Below are 24,125 nucleotides of genomic sequence, written 5' to 3'. Positions count from 1 at the left end.
CGGCAGCATTCCAAGAACTCCTCCTCGAGCCCACCTCGTCCAACATGGGTCGACCAATCAATATGCAGATTGAAATCCCCCATAACTACTGCCGTCCCATTCCTGCACGCCGCACTTATTTGCGCGTTAACAGCCCGCCCCACCTCCAGATCATTATTCGGGGGCCTATAGACGACACCCACCAGCGTCTTCCTCCCTTTGCTGTTCCTAATCTCCACCCACAACGATTCCACTTTCTGCTCTTTGGCTCCGATATCATCCCTTGCTACCACCTTGATGCTGTCCTTAATCAGCAGAGCTACGCCACCCCCTCTTTCCTCCTGCCTATCCTTCCTAAACACTTGATAGCCCTGTACATTCATCTCCCAGTCCCTGTCACCTTGCAGCCACGTCTCTGTAATGGCCACCAGATCGTATCCATTTGTGTCGATCTGCGCCACCAGCTCATCCACTTTATTCCGAATGCTTCGTGCATTCAGATAAAGCGCTTTCATCCCAGCCTTCTTCTGGACCCTATTTGCCGTAACGCCACCACTTGGGACATCCTCAGCCTCTTCCCTTACCTGTACCCTATCCTTAACTGTAGACCTCCTAACATCACCTACCCTCGCACCCTCCCCCCCCCAATTAGTTTAAAGCCCTGTCTACAGTCCTCTTTACTCGATTCGCCAGCACTCTGGTCCCAGCACGATTCAGACCAACCCCATCCCGCCCGAACAAGTCCCACCTACCCCAATACTGGTGCCAATGCCCCATAAATTCGATCCCATTCCTCCCACACCAATCTCTGAGCCACCCATTCACTTCCTTTATCCTGTCAACCCTACGCCCGTCTGCACTCGGTTCAGGCAGTAGCCCAGAGAAGACCACCTTGTCGGTTCTACTTTTTAATTCCATTCCCAGCTTCTCATACTCCCTCCCCAGATCCTCAGTCCGCACTTTGCCTACGTCGCCGGCACCCACATGTACCACCACAACCGGGTTCTCACCCTCCCACTCCAGATTCCTCTGCAGCCCAGCTGCGACATCCTGTACCCGAGCACCAGGCCGACAAATTTTATGGCCTCGCTCATCCTGAAACAGTAAAATCCCATCCGAGGTCACCTGACCTTTCTACATTCCATCCCTTGCCAACTCCAATTCCTGTTGTAGGCGGGGTGGTAAAAGCCTGTGTCTGTAAAGAACTGGAGCATGGCTGATAAATCAGTCAAAGAAACGAAGACACTACAGCAGCAAGTGGTTAACTCGTTGGCTCAATTCTGTCAAACTAGCAAATGCCAAAATTTGCCAATTATGGTACACTGAACAGTCAGAAGGTCATTGGCTTAAGTTCCATTCCAGAGATTTAAGCTCTGAACAAAGAACAAAGAAAATTACAGCACAGGAACAGGCCCTTTGGCCCTCCAAGCCTGCACTGGCCATGCTACCCGACTGAACTAAAACCCCCTACCTTTCCGGGGACTGTACCCTTTTGCCATCCTATTTGTGCATTTGTCAAGATGCCCTTTAAAAGTCACTATCATATCTGTTTCCTCAACCACCCTCAGCAGTGAATTCCAGGCATCCATCACCCTGTGTAAAAAAAACTTGCTTTGTACATCTTGTCTCTTGCACCTTAAACCTATGCCCCCTAGTAATTGACTCTTCAACCCCGGGAAAAAGCTTCTGGTTGTCCATGCCCTTCAATCTTGTAGACTCCTATCAGGTCACCCCTCAACCTCCATCATTCCAGTGAGAACGAACCAAGTTTCTCTAACCTCTCCTCACAGCTAATGCCCTCCATACCAGGCAACATCCCGGTAAATCTTTTATGTACCCTGTTCAAAGCCTCCACATCTTTCTGGTAGTGTGGTGACTAGAATTGAACACTATATTCCAAATGCGGCCTAAGGTTCTATGAAGCTGCAACATGACTTGCCAATTTTTAAGATCGATGCCCGAGGGGATGAAAGCAAGCATAAGAACATAAGAAATAGGAGCAGAAGTAGGCCATCTGGCCCTTCGAGCCTGCCCCGCCATTCAATAAGATCATGGCTGATCTGTCGTGGCTCAGTTCCACTTTCCCGCCCTCTCCCCATAACCCTTAATCCCTTCTCTTATCAAAAACCCATCAACCCGCTTCTTAAAAATATTTAGCGAGGCAGCCTCCACCACTTCAACGGGCAGAGAATTCCAGAGATTCACCACCCTTTGAGTGAAGAAGTTCCTCCTCAACTCCGTTCTGAACCGCCCCCCCTTTATCTTGAGGCTGTGCCCCCTAGTCCTACTGTCTTTTTTGAGCGGGAAGAGTCTTTCCACCTCTATCCTATCCATCCCATTCATCATCTTATACGTCTCAATGAGATCTCCCCTCATTCTTCTAAACTCTAACGAGTACAAGCCTAGTTTATTCAGCCTCTCCTCATAGCTCAACCCCCTCAACTCCGGTATCAGCCTAGTAAACCTCCTCTGCACTCCCTCCAAGGCCAAAATATCCTTGCGCAGGTGCGGCGCCCAAAACTGCACACAGTACTCCAGCTGCGGCCTCACCAATGCCCTATACAGCTGCAGCAAGACCTCCCTACTTTTATATTCAATCCCCCTCGCTATGAAGGCCAGCATCCCATTCGCCTTCCTGACCACCTGCTGCACCTGCAGGCTGTATGCCTTCTTGACTACCTTCTCCACCTGCATTGCCACTTTGTGATCTGTGTACATGTACAGAGATCTCTCTGCCTACCAATGCTCTTAAGAAATATACAGTAAATGGCAGAATCCTTATCTGTATTAGACCTTCCAAAATGCATTACCTCGCATTTGTCTGGATTAAAATGCCATCTGTCATTCTCTCTGCCCAAGTCTCCAATGATCTGTATCCTACTGTATCCTCTAATGGTCTTCATCGCCACCTAGAAATCCATCAACCTTTGTTTTGTCTGCAAGCTTACTAATTACAGCAAACATTCTGCAGATCTGAGGGAGCGCTGCCAGCTTTCGGGTGCACATTAAACTGAAGTGCTGTCAGCCCTCTCAAATGAGAGTTGTCAGTGATCTGATATACATTTATGCCTCAACCAACAACACAAAAACAGATTAATTGGCTATCATCACATTGCTGTTATGGCCACTTGCTTTATGCAAGTTGGCTGTCATATTTCACATGTAACAAATCAAAATTGGTTATAAAATGCTCTGGAAGATTGATGTTGACAAAAGCACAATAGAAATACAATACTTTCCTCTATCATGGAGTAACAGCTGGATCTACTTATACTATTGGAACTTTTGAGTATCGATCACTCCAGATAATTCCTTGATTAAAAGTCATCCAGAGAATTCCAAAACATTGACAAACGATCACAACTGTCAAAATCCTTTGATCACATCTTTGGAATACAGTAAAATTTACAATATTAGCTCATTACTTGCTACTGCAAATGCTCATTTTCAAACGTTTCCCTACAAACCAGTGCACCAATCTTCTCAGAAAATGGTGAGAGGAATAATGCTTAGGATCGATGAAGTCCTTGAAAAATATAAAAAACGTAGGAAGAAAGTTAAGGAAGGAGTTAGAAGGCCTAAAAAGGGGTCATGAAAAGTCCTTGGCAAACGGGATTAAGGAAAATCCTCAGGGATTTTATACATGTGTAAAAAGCAAGAGGGTAGCCAGGGAAAGGGTTGGTCCACTCAAGGTAGTGGAGGGAATGGATGGAACCAGAGAAAATTGGTGAGATACTAAATGAATACTTTGTCTCAGTACTAACCAAAGAGAAGGCCTTGATGGATAAGGAGTGTGGGGTATGATGTGTAGATATTCTGCATCATGTCAATATCAAAAAGGTGGTGGTATTGGGCATCTTAAAAAGTATTAAAGCAATTAAAAGTCCCCAGGCCTGATGGCATCTACCCCAGAATACTGAGGGAGGCAAGGGTGGAAATTGCTGGGGCCTTGGCAAAACCTTACTGGCTACAGGTGAAGTTCAGAGGACTGGAAGATAGCCAATGGTGTTCCATTGTTTAAGGAGGACAGCAGGGATAATCCAGCAAATTACAGGTCACTGTGCCTTACATCAGTGGTAGGGAAATTATTGGAAAAGATTCTTAGGGTCAGGTTTTACTCATTGGAAACAAATGGATAGACAGCATGGTTTGTGAAGGGGAGGTCATGCCTCACTAATTTGATTTAGTTTTTTGAGGAGGTGACGAAGATGATAGATGAGGGAAAGGCAGTGGATGTTGTATACATGAACTTCAGTAAAGCCTTTGACAAGGTACCTTACAATAGACAGGTAAGAAAGGTGAACTCACATGGGATCAGAGGAGAGCTGGTAAGATGGATACAGAACTGGCTTGGCCGTAGAAGACAGAGGATAACAATAGAGGGATGCTTTTCTGAATGGAAGGCTGTGGCTAGCGGTGTTCCACGGGGATCAGTTCTAGGACCTTTGTTGTTCATAGTATATATAAATGATTTGAAGGAAAATGGAGCTGGTCTGATTAGTTAGTTCGCAGATGACACATAAATTGGAGGAATTGTGAATAGTAAAAAGGATTGTCAGAGGATACAGCAAGCTACAGACCGGTTGGAGAAATGGAAGATGGAGTTTAATCCAGACAAGTGCGAAATAATGCATTTTGGAAGGTCCAATGCATGTAGGAATTATATAGTAAATGGTAGAACCTTAGGAGTATTGACAGGCACAGAGATCTGGGTGTATATGTCTACCGATCACAAAGTGGCAACACAGATGGATAACGCAGTCAAGGCAGCATATGGCATAAGAACATAAGAAATAGGAGCAGGAGTAGGCCATCTAGCCCTTCGAGCCTGCCCCGCCATTCAATAAGATCATGGCTGATCTGTCGTGGCTCAGTTCCACATTCCCACCCTCTCCCCATAACCCTTAATCCCCTCGCTTATCAAAAACCCATCAATCCGCGTCTTAAAAATATTTAGCGAGGCAGCCTCCACCACTTCAACGGGCAGAGAATCCCAGAGATTCACCACCCTTTGAGTGAAGAAGTTCCTCCTCAACTCCGTTCTAAACTGCCTCCCCTTTATCTTGAGGCTGTGCCTCCTAGTCCTACTGTCCTTTCTGAGCAGGAAGAGTCTCTCCACCTCTATCCTATCCATCCCATTCATCATCTTATATGTCTCAATGAGATCTCCCCTCATTCTTCTAAACTCTAACGAGTACAAGCCTAGTTTATTCAGCCTCTCCTCATAGCTCAACCCCCTCAACTCTGGTATCAGCCTAGTAAACCTCCTCTGCACTCCCTCCAAGGCCAAAATATCTTTGCGTAAGTGCGGCGACCAAAACTGCACACAGTACTCCAGCTTGCCTCCAGCAGCCGGAGCATTGGAGTATAAAAATTGGCAGGTCATGTTGCAGCTGTGCAGAACCTTGGTTAGGCCTCATTTAGAATATTGTGTACAATTCTAGTTGCCATTCTACCAGAAGGATGTGGATGCTTTGGAGAGGGTACAGGTTTACCAGGATGTTTGGTCTGGAGAGCACTAACTAATGAGAGAGGTTGGATAAACTCGGTTTGTCATCTCTGGAATGGCAGAGATTCAGAGGTGATCCAATAAGTTTACAAAATTATGAATGGCATAGACAGAGTGGATAGTCAGATGCTCTTTCCTAGGGTAGAAAAGTCAAGTACTAGGGGACATAGATTTAATGTGCGTGGGTAAAAGTTTAGAGTTTAGAGGAGATGTGTGTCCTTTTTGTTATTTACAGAAAAGGTGGTGAACACCTGGAACATGCTGCCCGGGGAATGGAGAGAGCAGATGCGATAGAGGCATTTAAGGGGCAACTAGACAAATATATGAATAGGATGGGAATGGAAGGATACAAACTCCGTAAGTGCATATGGTTTTAATTTAGGCAGGCATCATGATCAGTGCAGACTTGGAGTGTCAAAGGGTCTGGCCCTGTGCTGTAGTGTTCTTTGAGTTAAGAGAAAATATTACAAGAGCCTCTTTTATCCCCCACTCCTGCAAACAAAAGTGATGAAAATCTGATGCTTATGATCCTGACTTTAAAAGAAAGTATTTGCAACAGCATCACATAGGGTCTCATCTTGTTTCCAGTGGTCCTCATTCACTTACAACTACACAAGTTTGGCAACACATGCCACAGGTTATTTTATTCATTTTATGAAAGTAATAAATTACACATTATGTTTCCAGTATTACATTTGTATGATGCAAAAAAAAAGTGATTCATAGAAAGGTACAACACTTCAATATTACCAGTGTTGACCATGGAACATGTTACCTTATTAAACACATCTTCCAACAAGTATTCCTGCTCAATCGCAGCAACATTTCAGGAGACTTTCTTAGGCAGAATAAAACAGCAAGACTGAAATTTACTTTTAAACTTAACAATTTTGAAATACGAAAACACGCACTTAAAATATCCCCAACAGAAGGGGTCCAGAGGGCATGAAGCTAACCATTTGAAGTATGCCACATCGAGAAATGCTAATCATTTCAGTCAACAGACCATCATTATTCAGCATCAGTATCAACTATAAATACCTTCAGGCACATGTCCAGGATCTTTCCCTTTATCTTCACCTTTGCAGTGTGCACAAGACTTAACATACTGATTTATATTAATATGCAAAATTTCCAATTTGGAAATCAGATTGCTCACAAAATAATAAAACATTTAAATGTTTTGTGTGCTTAGAATAGTTCAGATGTGTAACAGAAGAAATATTTGTTCTTATATCACATTTATGCACAATAGGAAATCATATTCAGTGGTAAAATGCAGAATTTATTCTGTACACAAGACCCGTGATACCTTATTTATCCAGTCCCTCACGTTTCACAAGTTTTACAATTTACTTACTGGGAGCCTGTTTTGAAAGCTTTTGCAACCTCATCATATTACAAATGCTTAGATAAACAGTGTCGCTCTATCAAGTTATTAAAATGCCTTTATTGTTTCAATAATATTTAAGAATATTCAAAATGTTAGGTTGCTTTCTTATGTTCTGGAAAGGGATGTGAAGATGATAGTATACATTACTATAATGACCAAACTTCAAAAACAAGTCTGTTAAGCATTTTGGAATACCTCAAAAGGTGCTAGATAAATGCAAATTTTTTTTGTCATTGATGGACACCATCTAAAACATTTATATTCCTTGCTCCTATATTAAACAAATCAAAGACGTGGTCCGTCTTTTACTGTGGAAGGAGCTGGAATGATGGGCTGAATAGCCTTTCTCAGTTCAAGTTTTCTGACAAAACCTCAATTTTATGAAGTGGTCTGATACACCTTTGATTATACCACTAGAAGGAACATTTTGTGACAGCATTATGACTTGATAGCTTTCAGTCATAACTGGTTGATTTAGCCATTTCTATTGATGCAATTTACTACATCATTTGGGTGTTTCACGAGAAGGGAAAGTTCCATACAAAGCATCTGCTTTCAGACAACCCCCAACTATAAATCAGAAACGCAGAGGGACCTAGGGATGCAAGTACACAAGTCCTTGAAGGTGGCAGTACAGGTGAAGGTGGCTTATGGTATGCTTGCCTTTATAGGAAGGGGTATAGGGTATAAAAGCTGGCGTCTAATGTTGCAGGTGTATAGAACGTTGGTTAGACCGCATTTGGAGTACTGCATCCAGTTCAGGTCACCTTACTACTGGAAGGACGTGGAGACCCTGGAGAGAGTGCAGAGGAGGTTTACCAGGATGCTGCCTGGTATGGAAGGACTGAGCTATGAGGAGAGATTGGGCAAGTTGGGGCTGTTCTCCTTAAAAGGTGGAGAATGAGGGGAGATCTAATAGAGGTGTATAAGATTATGAAGGGTATAGACAGAGTGAACAGTGGCAAGCTTTTTCCTAGGTTGAATACAAAAATTAGGAGGGGCCACAGGCTTAGGGTGAGGGGGGTGAGGTATAATTCGGATGTTAGAGGGAGATTTTTCAGAGAGGGTTGTGGGGGCCTGGAATGCACTGCCAAGTAGGGTGGTGGAGGCAGGCATGCTAGAGTTGTTCAGGGTTTACTTAGATAGGCACATGAGCGGACTAGACATGGAGGGATACAGGAGACTGTTCTAAATAAGGATCAAGAGCCTTGGGACATTCCTGGGACTCAACTGATTCCTATGGACCTTCCTACATATTTTATGGCTCACTTGTCTTACTTCTGAGCTTCTGGGGATTCTGTGAATGTCTGTATAGGTTGTGCATGTTTATTGATGTCTTTTCTTTTAATCCACAGGTGATTCGGTCTGCCTTGTTGTCCAACAAAGGGGCATACACGTGGTGGGTCGTGCGAGGGCTGCTCTTGGATGTTGCTTCGAGAGTTGCCTAGTGCTTCACGTCGTTAGTGTGTGCTTAAACTGGACCATCTGACAGGCAACATGACAGCTCAGTGACTATCACTGTTTGCTGTGCAGATACATGAATTTGGGCCAGTGTCTGTGGGAGTTTGCACATCCTCCCCATGCTTGCGTGGGTTTTCTCCAGGTGCTCCGGTTTCCTCCCACACCCCAAAAACGTGCTTAGGCTCATTGGTGTTAACAAATTGTCCCTAAATTAGTCATCCCTCAATCTGGTTATGATTCCTTTATTGTGGAGTCCAATAGGCGTAGACAAAGGTCATAGGTAGAAGAGGGCACTTACAATGTTAAAATGGCAGCGCGGGCTCATTGGGCCGAAGGGCCTGTTTCCTGTGCTGTGTTCTTCTTTGTTCTTTAACTCACATGGAATGGCATAACACACATATAATATGGCTAAAAATTAGGGCAGTTTAGCAGGTTGGTTTTAAAGAAGAAAATAATTTGAGAGTTATTCGGTGGACATTTTTGATTAGGACATGAAATAGATTGTTCAATGGAAGAATAGAAGATTTAGGCACCCATTTTAATAGATGAAAATGAAAACATTCACGGCTTACTTGCAGATAGAGTCTTCTGGAGCTGTGCAATAAAGGGAGCAGCTAACAGTACCCAGAATTTTCCTCTATTGGCCCATCCAAAAGGTTTACTGGAATCCCGTAGAAAATCTTAAAACTTGATGAAAGACCATGAGCTCTACAACATTTAACAACCTATACTTCCATACCCCTATAACCATCCCAAACATACCTCATGTTCTGGGTAAGTGCCTAGTTACTGAGCGAACACATCATGTCCAGTGAGGTCTTGTGGCACAGCAGCGGACCAGAAGCTCCAGATTCAAGTCCAATGCCAGGACTTGTTGGCAACGGAGAAGCGTCATGATGACGTTCAACAAGCTGATAATCAGTTCAAGAATCCTTCCACCAATTCCCCATAGGGGAAAAAAAAGTCCAACTGCAGTCATTCATGATTTAAATCCATTTGATGCCATGTAATATACCCCATATACCAAGGGACTTTCAAAATATTTTTTGGGGGTCCTTATGAAAGAAAAATCAGCTTCAATGGCAGATTTCTCCTTGCTAAAATCCTAGCACGTATGCAGAGAGGCACAACTTTCAAAAGATGCTAAATTTCAGTTTTAAAAATATCACTGAAAAAATCTTAGAAGAGATGAACCAGAAATAATGGCGGTTGGAGAGAGGAAAGGATTAAGCTCATTCTCCATTGCATCACTTGCTGTCCTGCTTTGAGTCAACGGCAGAGACCTGGACAGCTTCTATTCAATGATTTTGTGGCATAAATGAAATACAGAAAAATAACCTGAAAAAACCTGGGGCAGCACAAGGAGAAAAAAAAAGATGAATGCAACTGTTGAAGTGAGGCATAAGATAATGACCTTTAGTTAAAAATTCTGTGATAATTTAAACCAACACTGAGTGGGATTTTCTGGTCACGCTCACCCCAAGGTTGGAAAATCCCACCCGATTGTCAACCGACCTTTGCATGGTCCGTGTCTCACCCCTATGATTCCCGTGGCAGGCAGGAGAGGAAAAGTCCACTCTGTCTCTCTCCAGTTTGGCATATACAGTATTTCAGTGAACAGTTTGTCAAGCTTTTAATTTCATCTAGCTCTAGAGGTCAAATCATTTTCAGTCACGTTCTGCATAGTGCCTTCAAAATACCCAACATTCTTAAACATTTGTTTGCAGTTGTGTAGGGACTATCCCAATATGGGGAACTGGGACCATGACAGAAGTACTGAACAGAAATGTGACCAAATCATATTGTTCACACCTTTGAAGGACAGGAGTCTACCTGTGGTGGTAAACACTTTACTGGAAAATGAAGAAAAGGATTAATTACATTTAAACTAACAAAGCTTTTTTGTAACCTTTGTTTAAAAGTGTCAGTATTAACCTCAAAATAAGACAAAAAGTATACATTCCGACAATTTTCAAAAAATTAAGAACTTAAAAAGGATATATGCTTGGAAGACCCTGGAAAAAAAATTGTATGCAAGTACGATATCAAAAATCAACCTAACTGCATAACTGTAAAGGAAATTATCAGACTGTTTGTAGGTGGCACAGTTGTATATAAATTATCAGGAACTGTGTTTACCATTTGTACTGCAAATTATTTGCTTAAATATAAAAACACCAACATTCTTGCTCCACCTAAACACCATCTTACTGGAGTTACGACACAGATATATATTCAGGCAACATGCAAAGTCCACCCGATCAACTCACGATCAGTTTAAACACCCATTAATTCAAACCTCAATCCCTTAAACTCAATGAAGATCAAATCAAGTTTATGCAACCCAACTTCAATTGGCCCATTTCAATCCTGGTAAACCTGCACTGAGCCCCCTCCAGGCCATATCTAATCTTCCTGAAATATGGTGCATGCCGAAACTGCAAAGTAAAGCAGATGAGGACTCCAGGTTCTGAATTCCAGTCCTCTTGAGATAAAGGTCAACATTCCATTAGTGGTTTTGAATTATTTTTGTGCCTATAAACTTGTGAGAACTCCACAAAATCCTCTCTCCTCCATATCTCCTCACCTCTCCCCAAGGGTATACTTGGATTTGTCTTTCTCAAATCCAAAATGAATGGCTTCACACATTTCCACACTGAAATCAATCACCAGTTCTGTCCACTCAAGTCTGACTTATGGCTGTTTGTAACTTTCTCCCCTCTTCTTATTTTGCCTCCTATCATGTTTCACATCAATATTTTCTCTATGTCCTACAAATAAATCTCTTCCCACCCCCAACCAAAACATCTAGTTATCACTAATAACCAGCTAGGTTTGAAGCATTAACAAAATAAGAAATTTAAACAAAATGCATTCTATGAAAAAAAGTTTGCATCATTAACCTGGTTCTACACTGAACAACCAAAGTCTGGGTTAAGTTGAAACTCTCACAACACATCCTATAAAGCCAAGTTTTATAATATTATGTCTCTCACATCAAGAACAGTCTGAAGGCACTGTGGTTCACTTTCATCAAACATTGCAAGAACGTACAACGTGTGCACACACTTAATCTTTAGAACCACTTTCACCAGCAGAAACGCATTGCTACAATACTTTGTAAACTCTGGTGGGAGTTTAGAGGATATAAAATCCACTACTTTGATAGGAAGAGAGATAAATTGAGTTTTCTTTCAATAAAATGGCAGACATTCCTTAATTTGGTATCTCCCAATCAGGACGGTGAACACTCCCCTAACCACGACAAGTTGATGAGAATGTCACTTGGTAACTTGCCTGTCAGTTCCACTCCTCTCTCCATTTCCTTTTGGACCAGTAGATCCCTGCTCAGTGCTTTTTCTTCCCTCTGTACTTGGTCCCCACTTCAACCCAATAGCAAGCCCTGAGTACAACAGGGTGGAAATTGTAGGTCCAAAACTGGGTTTAATTTTTTAGGTCACAGAGCTCACTAACACACCATTAGAATGCTACAACATACCCAATCTGAAATGTTACAACTGTAAAGAAAATACAAATATATACTCAAAAATATATTTTATGTGCTTGTCAGCCAGTTTCAAGGCAATAATTTAATACTGAAGTACAAAATGCACCACCTGAAATAAGAAGTCCAATCTAATTGCAGGACCAATTTGGATTAAACTGTGTAAATGTCTGATCTATTTACAGCAGAGGTGGAGTTTGTAATACAGGGCAACAGTCCCAGGTACAAGGCAACAATGACAAATGCCCTGTGTGACAGTAGATCACTTTCCATACCTTCTGTCACCTTAATGGGCAAACAACCTAAGTTGTCTCTATTCAAACTCATTTTGTTTGCTTTTTTTATATAAAGGGAAAAGTTGAAGGGAAAACAAAAGGAAAGTTAAAATTCCCAATCACCATCTAGTTCATGTAAGGGACTTATGGAACCACCTATCTGTGTTTGTGAGGTCCCTGCTTTGGCCTGAGAACCAGAAAGTGGCATTGCTGGTTGAAGCAGATTAATTAGAGTTTTTCTGGTCTGTTTTTTCACCTGCAGAAGAAGAGAGCGAGAGAAAAAAAAACAAAGTCAGTCACAGCAAGATATGTGCAATGGTGCGAGATAAAGTCTTCTAGATTTAAACCTATTAAAAAGGCACTGAACAAAAAAAATGCATGTGATAGTCAACATTGAATTTTATGACTGCTTCTGTTATTATAGTGTGAGAATCCAGTATGATTTACTGACATTCGCACAAGCTATACCTACCTTGCCCTTTCCTGATACATTGGGTTTTAATCACAGCATACATTCCTCATTAGAAATAGGAATTAAATTAATGCAAACATCTAGCCAGACATTTATTTAGCCACAGATTAAAACAAGTTGTACATGCTGGGAATCTAACAAAGTGATCTCTATCTTGTAGTATGCATTCACATTTCTCTCTCTCAGGTTTCAAGGCTCCTATTGTCCATTTTCAACATTTTCCAGGCACCAGAGTAAATACTCACCTGTTTGAGGAAAGGGTGAGCCAACAACATGCTAGCTGACGGTCTAGAACAGAAGAGATATTTATAATTTATTTAATCCAAATGAAGATAGGCATATCAATAATTACAAAAAGAAACCTACACATTTAACTACATGATAACATTCATTTTTCTGAAAACAATCTAACCCTATTGAAAGCCACAAAATCAAATTTCCATTCAGTCTGAATTTCAGTTTTGTTTCAAGTCATCTGCTGTGCCATTTTAATGAAATTGCTTAATTCAATTTACTGAATAATTCCATTCCTTTTGGACACAAGTTCTGAATGATCAAGAATTGACTGTATTTTGTCAGTACTACACACTATCACTTTCTTTCAGTTCCTTAAAAAAATACCTCATTGGCCAAGCATTTCAGTCACTTGTCTTAATGTTGCCTTATATAGCTCATACGAAATTCTGCATGTTAACACATATATGAAGCACCTTGGGACGTTTTAGTAAAAGCTCTATACAAGGTTGGTGTCAGTTAACCAAGAGGAAAACTTGGAAACCTGGGGCCAGATTCTCTGACTTTGCCCACCACAGAGAATCTCTGGTCCTGCTGTTATGAGCAGATATTTAGCTGAGTGCCCAATTCACCGTTCTTAATGCTAGTGGTAGCAGGATATGCAAGGCTGGAGAGTTTTGGTTTGATTCTTATGATGATGAAATTCCCAATCTGTAAACAACTAAGTAAAATGTTGCATTTCCTTCAAATTGTGGATGTTACTGAGAAAGCTAAATACACTAACTGATGAACATAAGAAACAGGAGCAGAAGATGATCGTATAGCCTATCATGCCTGTCCTCCTATTCAATACGATCAGGGCCGATCTTGGGGAGAAAAACTATGGGGTAATAGAAAGGTAGATTTTTTTTTATATATAGTGCAGATGGTTGTTCAGTGCCCATCAGTTTCTGCCAAAACTCATTAACCAATGATTTAATTAATTCTACCTGACTGCAAGGGACCAGTGATACCGATTAAAGATATTTGGTGAGAGCGATACAGGAGAGCAGTAGGACAACATGAATGTAATTTTCTTTGAACTACTTGGGTGCATTTAAATCTACTACAGTTGTGCAACGCGTTTGAAATCTTCAATCATAACTCCTGGTGCAATAACTAAGAGACTAGAAATGTCTCTGCAAAAGAGAAAGGCACTTAAAGAATTATATAATTTACATACCGATTGCTAGGTTCTCTCTGCAAACACAGCTCCACAAAGCTATGAAAAGTAGAAGAGAAAGTTTTCTTCATTGAACTCTGGGGTCGTTCCTTTGTGTTTGTCCTTATCATACTGCAGGGGTCAACACTTTCTCCAATTCCAGAATCCACTCCAGACCGGTAATTCTTCGTCACTAGTTCCTTTGGAGGCAAACTGAGGTCTCCCAGACACAATGAGCCTTTCAGCTTCTGAAGCAGCATCTGAGGGAAATATTACAGCAGTAAATGGACTATCCTTTCTTTCTCAGTCCTCATTATGACAGAATGATCAACGTTAAAGATTAAGAAGAACGTCACCTGCGTAGGCCGCATATCCTGAAAAGGAACTTGGCCTCTGGCTAACTCGCATGCTGTGATCCCAAGGCTGTAGATGTCAGACTTTGCATCATATCCATGCAAGTCCTAATGTGGAAGAGAATGCACAGTGAAGACAAGGCAGTATTTGACACTCATGGGGAGGTAATAGGGTAGGATTTCTATACTCCAAATCATGTAGCGTGTGAACACTGAAAAACAGTTGAGCACATACCAAAATACAGCAAAAAGATGCACTCCTTCTCTTTACAGATTAGTAGGCAAGAGGCAGGATTTTACCATATCCATTAAGACTTCACAACATTTAAAGCATGGCTCAGTACATGTTCCGAGGTTTGACTCAGAGTCTCACGTATACTGGGAAGATTTCCTTCTACTCACAAATAATTCTGGCCCAACTCAGCTGGGTAACTTCAAAACTGCTTTATTTAAACTATAAGAGTTACTAGCTAAGCAACTTTTATTCTCTTATGTACAGATTCTTCCATCTGCTCTATAGGGTCTCCAGCACATGGCTACTGATGTAATTTTTACATCATGAAACACATCACTATCTCATTACCATTTATTATTAACCCATTATGCTATAGTACAGTTGCTCAAAAATCTGGCTGAGTCAGTTAGAGGTCAATAACCAGGAAGCATAGATTTAAATAAGAGGCAGAAGGCCAAGAGACAAGTTGAGGAGAAACTATTTCACCGAGGGTATGGGAATCTGGAACTCACTGCCTGAAAGGGAGGTCAAGTCAGAAACTCTTGCAACATTTCAGAAATATTTGCATGTTCACTTATTCTGTCATAACCTCCAGGGTTATGAAAATAAAAAAAGCGTTTTTTCAAAAATGGAATTAGGGTAGTCAGATCTATTTTGACTGCATGGACACAATGGACTGAATACTTCGGTCTGTGCAATAAACATTTATGAATCTATGGAATGGAAACTCTGCCATCCTCCTGCCCACTTAATGCTCTGAAAAAGTGTCCTCCACCCTAATGCTGAATCAGATACTTTGTTGGTAAGTAATCTGAATAACATGACTCATCTTTTCTTTGAAAGCTGAATGAGAAAAATCTCTAAGCTATCCCACTACAAATTAAAACAGAAAATGCTGGACAAACTCAGCCCATGTCAAACTCTGCAGGTCAGTGGCCTTTCAGAGGAAGTAAACACAGTAAAAAGCCTGACAACACCAGGTTTTAGTCTGACAATGTTTTAGGCTGACAATGTCAGCCACTTCAGGTCTTGAACAGCAGGTTAGGTGTAAGGATTCGCATTCTAATCAGTAATCTCTAAACTGTCTGTGCTTTATATGCTCTGTCTGAGGCCAGAACTCTTCATTCACCTGACGAAGGGGCTAACCCCGAAAGCTTGTGAGTCTATTATCAAATAAATCGGTTGGACTAAAACCTGGTGTTGTCAGGCTTTTTACTGTGTTTACGCCAGTCCAACGCCAGCATACCCACATCACGACTTTCAGAGGAAAACAGCGACAGCCAAGTCCATTGCACCATGGTTGGTTCTGCTGCAGAGGGGTGGGGTAAATACTGTGGGAATGCAATAGTTGTGGGGGATTCAATTGTAAGGGGAATAGATAGGCACTTCTGTGGCCACATGAGTCTCCAGGATGTATGTTGCCTACCTGGTGCCAGGGTCAAGTTTGTATTGGAGCAGCTGCAGGACATTCTGAAGGGGTAGGGTGAACAGCCAGTGGTCATAGTACATGTTGGTACAAATGACATAGGTTAAAAAAAGGGACAAGGTCCTAAAAGCAGAATATAGGGACGATGTGGAGATGACAGCATTGGACTGGGTGGGCACAATAAAAAGTCTCACAACACCAAGTTAAAGTCCAACAAGTTTATTTGGAATCACAAGCTTTCAGAGCGCTATTCCTTCATCACATGTGTGGAGATTCACACACTGGGAAGGATTTAAACTAATCCAGGGATTCATAGAATCCTACAGTGCAGAAGGAGGCCATTCGGCCCATCAAGTCTGCACCAACCACAATCCTATCCGGGCCCTAGCCCCATAACCTCATGCATTTACACTAGCTAGTTCCCCTGACACTAAGGGGCAATTTAAATGGCCAATCCACCTTACCCCCACATCTTTGGACTCTGGGAGGAAACGAGAGCACCTGGAGGAAACCCATACAGACACAGGGAGAATGTGTAGACTCAACTGATCGAGCTGGGATTGAACCAGGGTCCCTGGTGCTGTCAGGCAGCAGTGCTAACCACTGTGCTACTGTTAGGTTACAGGGATAGGGCCTAGGTGGGATTGCTGTCTGTACAGGCTCGATGGGCCCAGTGGCTTCCTTCTGTACTGTAGCATTTCTAATATGGCAGGGGGCTGGGAACCTTCACAAGGATTCAGAGCAGGAGAAATTAAGAAAAAGACAGTAAGGAGAATAAGTGATACAGAAATCTAGGGCCAGAGTCAGATAGGGACCAAGTAAAAAACAGTAGGAAAGGAGGAAAGAAATGTTAAGATTTTGTACCTAAATGTTCAGAGCATTCAAAACAAAGAGGATGAATTAGTTGCACAGATAGATGTAAAGGGGTATGACATAGTTGGTATTATAAAGCCGTGGTTCCAAGGTAACCAAGGATGGGAACTAAACACTGAGGGCTATTCTGCATTGAGGAAGGACAGATGGAAAGGAAAAGGTGATGGAGTTGCATTGTTGATCAAAGATGATATTAATACGATATCGAGAAAAGGTATTAGCATAGATGATGTGGAATCAGTATGGATCAAGTTAAGAAATAACAAGGGACAAAAGGCATTGATGAGGGGGGAGGGGTTGATATACAGACCAAACTGTGGTGATAATACTAGGAAAAGCATTAGACAGGAATTCAGAGATGCATGTGTTAAAGGAACATCTATGATTGTGGGCAATTTTAATCTGCATATAGATTGGGAGAGTCAAATTAGTTACAATACAATAGAGATGGAATTTCTGGAGTGCACATGGGATTTCTTTTGGAACGATATGTTAAGGAACCAACAAGGGAACAGGCCATCTTGGCCAGGGTGTTGTGCAATGAGAAACAATTAGTTGGCAATCTAGTTGTGAGAAAACCTTTGGGGACAAGTAACCATAATATGGCAGAATTCTCTGTCAATGTGGATAGTGATGTAGTTGAGTCTGAGACCAGGGTCCTGAATCTCAATATAGGTAACTATAGTGGTATGAGGCATGAACTGGCTATGATGGACTGGGAAACATTACTGAAAGGAAAGAGAGTGGACAGGCAGTGGCAGGCACTTAAAGAATGAATAGGTAAATTCCAGAAGTTGTTTATTCCTGATTGGTCCAAGCTTGATAAGGGAATTGTGGCCTAACCATGGTTTACAAGGGAAATGAGAGATAGTATCAGATTCAAGGAAGAAGCATACAAATTGTCAAGAAAAAGCAATAGGCCTGAGGATTGGCAGCGGTTTAAAATTCAGCAAAGGAGGACCAAGGGATTGATTAAAAAGGAAAAATAGAGTAGGAAAGTAAGTGACACCAAGATTGGGGGAAAGGCAAATTGTGCGGAGGGTGTGGAGAGTCTGCAGAAGGATCTAGATAGGCTGGGCGAATGGGCCAGGAAATGGCAAATGGAATTTAATGTTGGCAAGTGTGAGGTGGTCCACTTTGGTAGGAAGAATGGTAGGAAGGACTATTACTTACGTGGCGAAAAACTGCAGCAGGCGACGGTGCAGAGGGACCTCGGGGTCCTTGTGCATGAGTCGCAAAAACCCAGCTTGCAGGTGCAGCAGGTGGTCAGGAAGGCGAATGGGATGCTGGCCTTCATAGCGAGGGGGATTGAATATAAAAGTAGGGAGGTCTTGCTGCAGCTGTATAGGGCATTGGTGAGGCCGCAGCTGGAGTACTGTGTGCAGTTTTGGGCGCCGCACCTGCGCAAGGATATTTTGGCCCTGGAGGGAGTGCAGAGGAGGTTTACTAGGCTGATACCGGAGTTGAGGGGGTTGAGCTATGAGGAGAGGCTGAATAAACTAGGCTTGTACTCGCTAGAGTTTAGAAGAATGAGGGGAGATCTCATTGAGACGTATAAGATGATGAATGGGATGGATAGGATAGAGGTGGAGAGACTCTTCCCGCTCAAAAAAGACAGTAGGACTAGGGGGCACAGCCTCAAGATAAAGGGGAGGCGGTTTAGAACGGAGTTGAGGAGGAACTTCTTCACTCAAAGGGTGGTGAATCTCTGGAATTCTCTGCCCGTTGAAGTGGTGGAGGCTGCCTCGCTAAATATTTTTAAGAAGCGGGTTGATGGGTTTTTGATAAGAGAGGGGATTAAGGGTTATGGGGAGAGGGCGGGAAAGTGGAACTGAGCCACAACAGATCAGCCATGATCTTATTGAATGGCGGGGCAGGCTCGAAGGGCTAGATGGCCTACTCCTGCTCCTATTTCTTATGTTCTTATGTTAATGGGAAACATAAAAACTTATTAGGTATACAAAGAGAAAAAAAGATTGACAAAACTTAATTTAGGCCCCTTACAACAGGAAAATTCATAAAGAAAATGGCTGAGCTATTAAATTTATACTTTGCTCCAGTCTTCACAAAAGGAAGACATGAATAATGTACCAGAAGTTCTGAGGAAAACAAGTTTTAGTGAGGAGCTAAGGGGAATCAGCATTAGCAGAGAAATGGTTTTGGGGAAATTGATGGGATTGAAGGTGGATAAAATCGCCAGGTCCTGATAATCTTCATCCCAGATTACTTAAGGAAGGGGCCCTGAAAGTAGTAGACCCATTGGTGGTTATTTTCCAGAATTCTTTGGACTCTGGATTGGTTCCTACAGATTGGAGGATGGCTGATGTAAACCCACTATTCAAAAGGGAGGTAGAGAAAAAAACCAGGGAACTGTAGCCCAGTGAGCCTAACGTCAGTACTGGACAAGTTGCTAAAGTCCATTATCAAGGATTTCGTAACTCAGCATTTGGAAGGCATGGTATAATCAGACAAGGTCAGCAGCATGAATTTACAAAAGGGAAATCGTGGTTGGTGAATCTATTTGAATTCTTTGAGGATGTAACTAATAGAATTGACTGAGGAAAACCAGTGGATGTGGTTCATTTAGACTTTCACATGGTCTCACATAACAAACTACTATGTAAAGTTAAAGCACGTGGGATTATAGATAACATCTTAAGATGGTTGAAAGCAAAAGAGTTGGCATAAATGGGTCTATTACTGATTGGCTGTCAGTGACTAGTGGGGTTCTGCAGGGATCTGTGCTAGGACCCCAACTGTACACATTATATATTAAATGATTTGGAAGAGGGAATTGAATGCACTATCTCCACATTTGCAAATGATACAAAGTTGGGTGGGAGGGTGAGCTGTGAAGAGGATGCAGAGATGCTTCAACATGATTTGGACAGGCTGAGTGTATGGGCATATGCATGGCAGATGCAGTATAATGTGGATAAATGTAGGTTATCCAGTTGTAATAGGAAAACAGATTAATACTTAAATCGATGTAAATTGAGAGAGGTGGATACTCAGCAAGACTTTGGTGTCCTTGTGCATCTGTCACTAAGCAAGCATTCAGGTACAACAGGCAGTAAAAGGTGTCAAATGGTATGTTGGCCTTCATAGCAAGGGGATAGGGATAGGGATGTTTTGCAGCAATTGTATAGGGTGCTAGTGAGGCCACACCTAGAGTATTATGTACAGTTTTGATGTCCTTATCTGAGGAAGGATGTCCTTGGTTATAAAAGGAATACAGCAAAGGTTTACCAGGCTGATTCCTGGGATGGCAGGTCTGTCATATGTGGAGAGACTAAGTCAGTTAGGATTATGTTCTCTGGAGTTTAGAAGAGTGACAGGGGATCTCAGAAACTTAAAATTTTCACAGGGTTAGACAGGGTAGATTCAGAAAGAATGTTGCCAATGTCAGGAGAGTCCAGAACTAGAAGTCATAGTTCAGCATATGGGGTAAATCTTTTACAATAGTGGCGAGGAGACATTTTTCTTCAGTTGGAGGGTGGTGAATGTGTAGAATTCACTACCTTAGCATGTAGTTGCGGCCAAAAGATTGGCTGATTTCAAGAAGGGCTGAAGGGATCAAGAGATATGGGCGTGAGGGGAAGATCAAAATGAATGGCACAGCAGGCTTGAATGGCTGAATGGCCTACTCCTGCTTTTAGTTTATATGTTTCTAACAAAAACTCTAATGCCACGAAACTAGATTTCCTTGAGATTCACAACAGCAGGCGGTGAATCCTGTTTTGAGTATACTGGCAAAGACAGGCTGAATTCACATGCTTGTATTCTTTTATATATAGAATGTTAAGAGTGATCTATTTGAAGTGCTTAAAACAATTAGAAGATTTGATAGGAAAACAGGGAACTAAATGAGGTAGATAGGGGAGCTGATCAATGTAAAGGGGACCCTGGCTGCTGATTGGCGAGCCAGTGAGACTTCCTCCACATTATTAACTCCTTTGAGAAAGATCGACCAAATTACCAGCTAATCAGGTGAGTGAGGGTTCTAGCTGGCCTTTCAGGTGATCAGGACTTTGGAAAGCCCTGTCCACTGAGAGGTGCCGACCGGATGCCAGCAGTTCTTTTGTTTAATAGTAGTGAGGAGGCAGCTGCTGCCAGAATGACACTCACTGGAGCTCATGAATCCCAGCGATTTCCCAGGCCAGATATAAGTGATGGTGGGAGGAGTTTTGCAGGATAGGGGTTGTTATACATTTAAGTTGCATGATTGCTTTAAAAGCTGATCAAAAGATTTGATGGTGATGTCATTAGGGTGTTTCACAGCTTCATTTTCTGTTCTGTGCATATAACAGCCTTCCAATAAACCTGTTGCGTGTTACTTGAAACTGTGTATACAAACCATGTCTTTTTCTTTAAAACCCACAACTTCTAACATAGTTAAGACATTGCAGGAATCCTGCAGCAAGGCCAGGGGGTTGGCCCTTACTGGGCCACCCTCTCTTTCCAATGGCAGGTCACTTGATAAGGTACCTTTCCCTAGGAAACCACAAATACCCCACACAGGTTTGCTTGTTATGCCTGACGTATGGTGACAGGCCCTTCTGCCATACCAACAGCAGCAAGAAGGGAGCCTTGCTTGGGCTTTAATTAACCACCACCTTCTGAAGGACAAACAGATGGGCAATAAATGTTGGCCTAGCCAGCAACACCCACATCCTGTGAAATGATTTTTAGAACATTAATTGTCCACATAAGGGCTTCTTTTGGGGACGGGGGAGGGAAGCCATAGAATCCCCACAGTGCAAAAGGAAATCATTCGGTCCCTATACCAACAACAATCCCACCCAGGTCCTATCCCTGTAACCCCATAAACTAAGCCTGTTAATCCTGACACTAAGAGTCAATTTAGCATAGCCAATCAACCTAATCTGCACATCTTTGGGGTATGAGAGGAAACTGGAGCACCCGGGCGAAACCCAGACATGGGAAGAACATGCAAACTCCACAGTCACTCAAGGCTGAATTAAAGCTGAGTCCCTGTCGCTGTGAGGCAGCAGTGCTAACTTAAGTGAGATGGAGATGGCAAAGTGGTGGAGTCCCTTGGGGTGGTTGCCATAATTATAAGCCATGGTGTTAAGATACAAGAAAGACTGAACGTCCTACCCTCTGTTCCTATACTGTGAAATATATTAGTTCCATGGAAGCAAAAAAAAGTGCTTCCGTTGTATAAAACCATTAAATCTGCTTGAAACACCACCCAGACAAATAATTCCAGACATTATTTTCTGGAAGCAATACAATAAAATCACTTGCAAAATGAGGTACTCAGTTAGATAAACCAGTTATTCTGCATTCACTGCACAAATTTAAGTTAGTTAAGAAGGCAAGTTCCAGTTGTAGGCAAGCAGACAACAAACCTGCTGGAGAACTTCAGGGCTCAGCCAAGGCAAAACAGAAGCACTGTACTCTGGGAAATCATACACAAGCTTTAATCTTTGTCCATCTGTGACCATATTGTAGAGACCATGCAGACCAGTGAGATAAATGTGTCCTTCCCCAGATATAAGAATGTGCCTGGGTCTAACACATCTGTTGAAGAAAAAGAAAAAAGCTTCAGAAACTGATGTAAGAACACAAGAACAAGGAGCAGGAGTTAGGCCATCTGGCCCCTCAAACCTGCTCCTCCATTCAGTAAGGTTATGGCTGATCTTTTCATGGACTCAGCTTTGCTTACTTGTCCGCTCATCATAACCCTTAATTCCCTACCTCTGGGCCAGTCTCTTTGCACTTTTCAGCAAACAGCTGTCTGCACCAACTGTTCAAATTTTACTTGAGATTCACTTTATTGACAAAAGCCAAAAGAAAATTACACAAACATAGTCAAAGTTGAAAAAAATCATTTCATGGATTTTGGGTGTCAATAGCAAAGTCAACACTTGGAGATAGCAGGGCAGATGATACGCTGCAATTGCAGGACGTGGGAGGATCTGTTTACCAGTGTAATATCTGCAGCAAGTATTTGCAGCTGCAGGAGCTTTGGCTCAGAGGCAACACGGCAGCACACTAGGGAAGGGAAAAGTTAACTGAATACTTTATTCCAGAAGGCAGTCACATCCATTAGGAAAACGGCTTCTGATTTAGTCAGACAAGAGGGTGTGAATGCCAATGAGATAGGTACAGATGACCCAGAGGGCAGGAGTTCAGGAGTGCAGGAGCCCCAGCCTATACAATTGTTCAGATTTGAGAATTATTTCAGCTTGTTTTGATGGGAGTGGGGGGCTGCAGGATAGATGAGCTAACTGACCTTGACACTCAAACAGCCACATGGTAGGGTGGAGCATAAAAGGAAACAAAAATGGGAGCTTGTCAGAAAGACATGGGGTAATCATAGGGAAATTTTAACTGATATATAGACTGGAAAAATCAGATGGACAAAGCTGGCCTAGATGAGGAGTTCATAGAATATTTCTGGGATAGTTTCTTTGGACAGTATGTTTTGGAGCCAACCAGATAGCAGACTATACTGGACCTGTTATTGTGCAACAAGGTGGGATTAATGATCTAATGGTGAAAGCACCCCTCGGTAACAGCGACCATAATATAATTGAATTTTATATTCAATTTGAGTGAGAGGGGAATGGAACTGCAACAGTCATTAAACTTAAACAAGAGCAATTAAGAAGGCATGAAAGCAGACTTGGTTAAAGTGAATTGGCAAATTAGACTAAGGGACAGGTCAATAAAGATACAGTGGCAAACATTCAAGGGGATATTTCAGAATACACTTCAATGACCCAGGAAAAGACAAATGAAAAGACAAACCATCCTTGGTTAACCAGAAGGGTTAAAAAGACAGTGTCAAACTTGCATGTAATTGTGCAAAGATAGATGGAAGGTTAGAAGACTGGAGAGAATATAAAAGGAACAAAGGATAACTAAAAAGATTAATTAAAAATTAGAATACGGAAAAGCTAATCAGAAATGTATAAATAGAAAGTAAGCATTCCTCAAAATATTCAAAAAGGACATGAGTTAACAAAATGACCCTGGAGAATTGATAATGGAAAATAAGGAGATAGAAGATGGATTAAACAGGTGTTTTGCATCAGTCTTCACTACAAAAGATACAAGTCGCATCCCAGGTGCAGCAATAAATCAGAACATGGAAGGGAGAGGGGCAAACTTAGGAAAATTACAATCACCAGAGAAGTGGTACTGAATAAATTGTTGGAGCTGACAAATGCCCAGGTA

At 42.1% G+C, this 24,125-nt stretch overlaps 1 protein-coding gene across 5 annotated transcripts in view; it reads right to left on the bottom strand.

Moving 5' to 3' along the window:
- Window positions 1-5,771: 5,771 nt before the first annotated feature.
- The window catches only part of LOC145349934 (STE20-related kinase adapter protein alpha-like), a 39,416-nt gene continuing 21,062 nt past the window's right edge, over window positions 5,772-24,125 (bottom strand). For all 5 annotated transcript variants that reach the window (XM_080198622.1, XM_080198618.1, XM_080198619.1 and 2 more), the window contains exons 9-13: window positions 22,292-22,463; window positions 14,386-14,490; window positions 14,051-14,289; window positions 12,840-12,882; window positions 5,772-12,378 (exon numbers count right to left, since the gene is read on the bottom strand). In XM_080198622.1, coding sequence (XP_080054748.1) covers window positions 12,229-12,378; window positions 12,840-12,882; window positions 14,051-14,289; window positions 14,386-14,490; window positions 22,292-22,463 — 709 coding nt within the window. In that variant the 3' untranslated portion in view covers window positions 5,772-12,228. The remainder of the gene's footprint in view (window positions 12,379-12,839; window positions 12,883-14,050; window positions 14,290-14,385; window positions 14,491-22,291; window positions 22,464-24,125) is intronic.

Source organism: Carcharhinus amblyrhynchos, chromosome 11 (genome assembly GCF_965287045.1).
Source record: "Carcharhinus amblyrhynchos chromosome 11, sCarAmb.v2.hapA, whole genome shotgun sequence".
NCBI lineage: Eukaryota > Metazoa > Chordata > Chondrichthyes > Carcharhiniformes > Carcharhinidae > Carcharhinus > Carcharhinus amblyrhynchos.
Note: the sequence above shows the minus strand (reverse complement) of the source record. Positions and strands in the feature narration are given on the sequence as shown.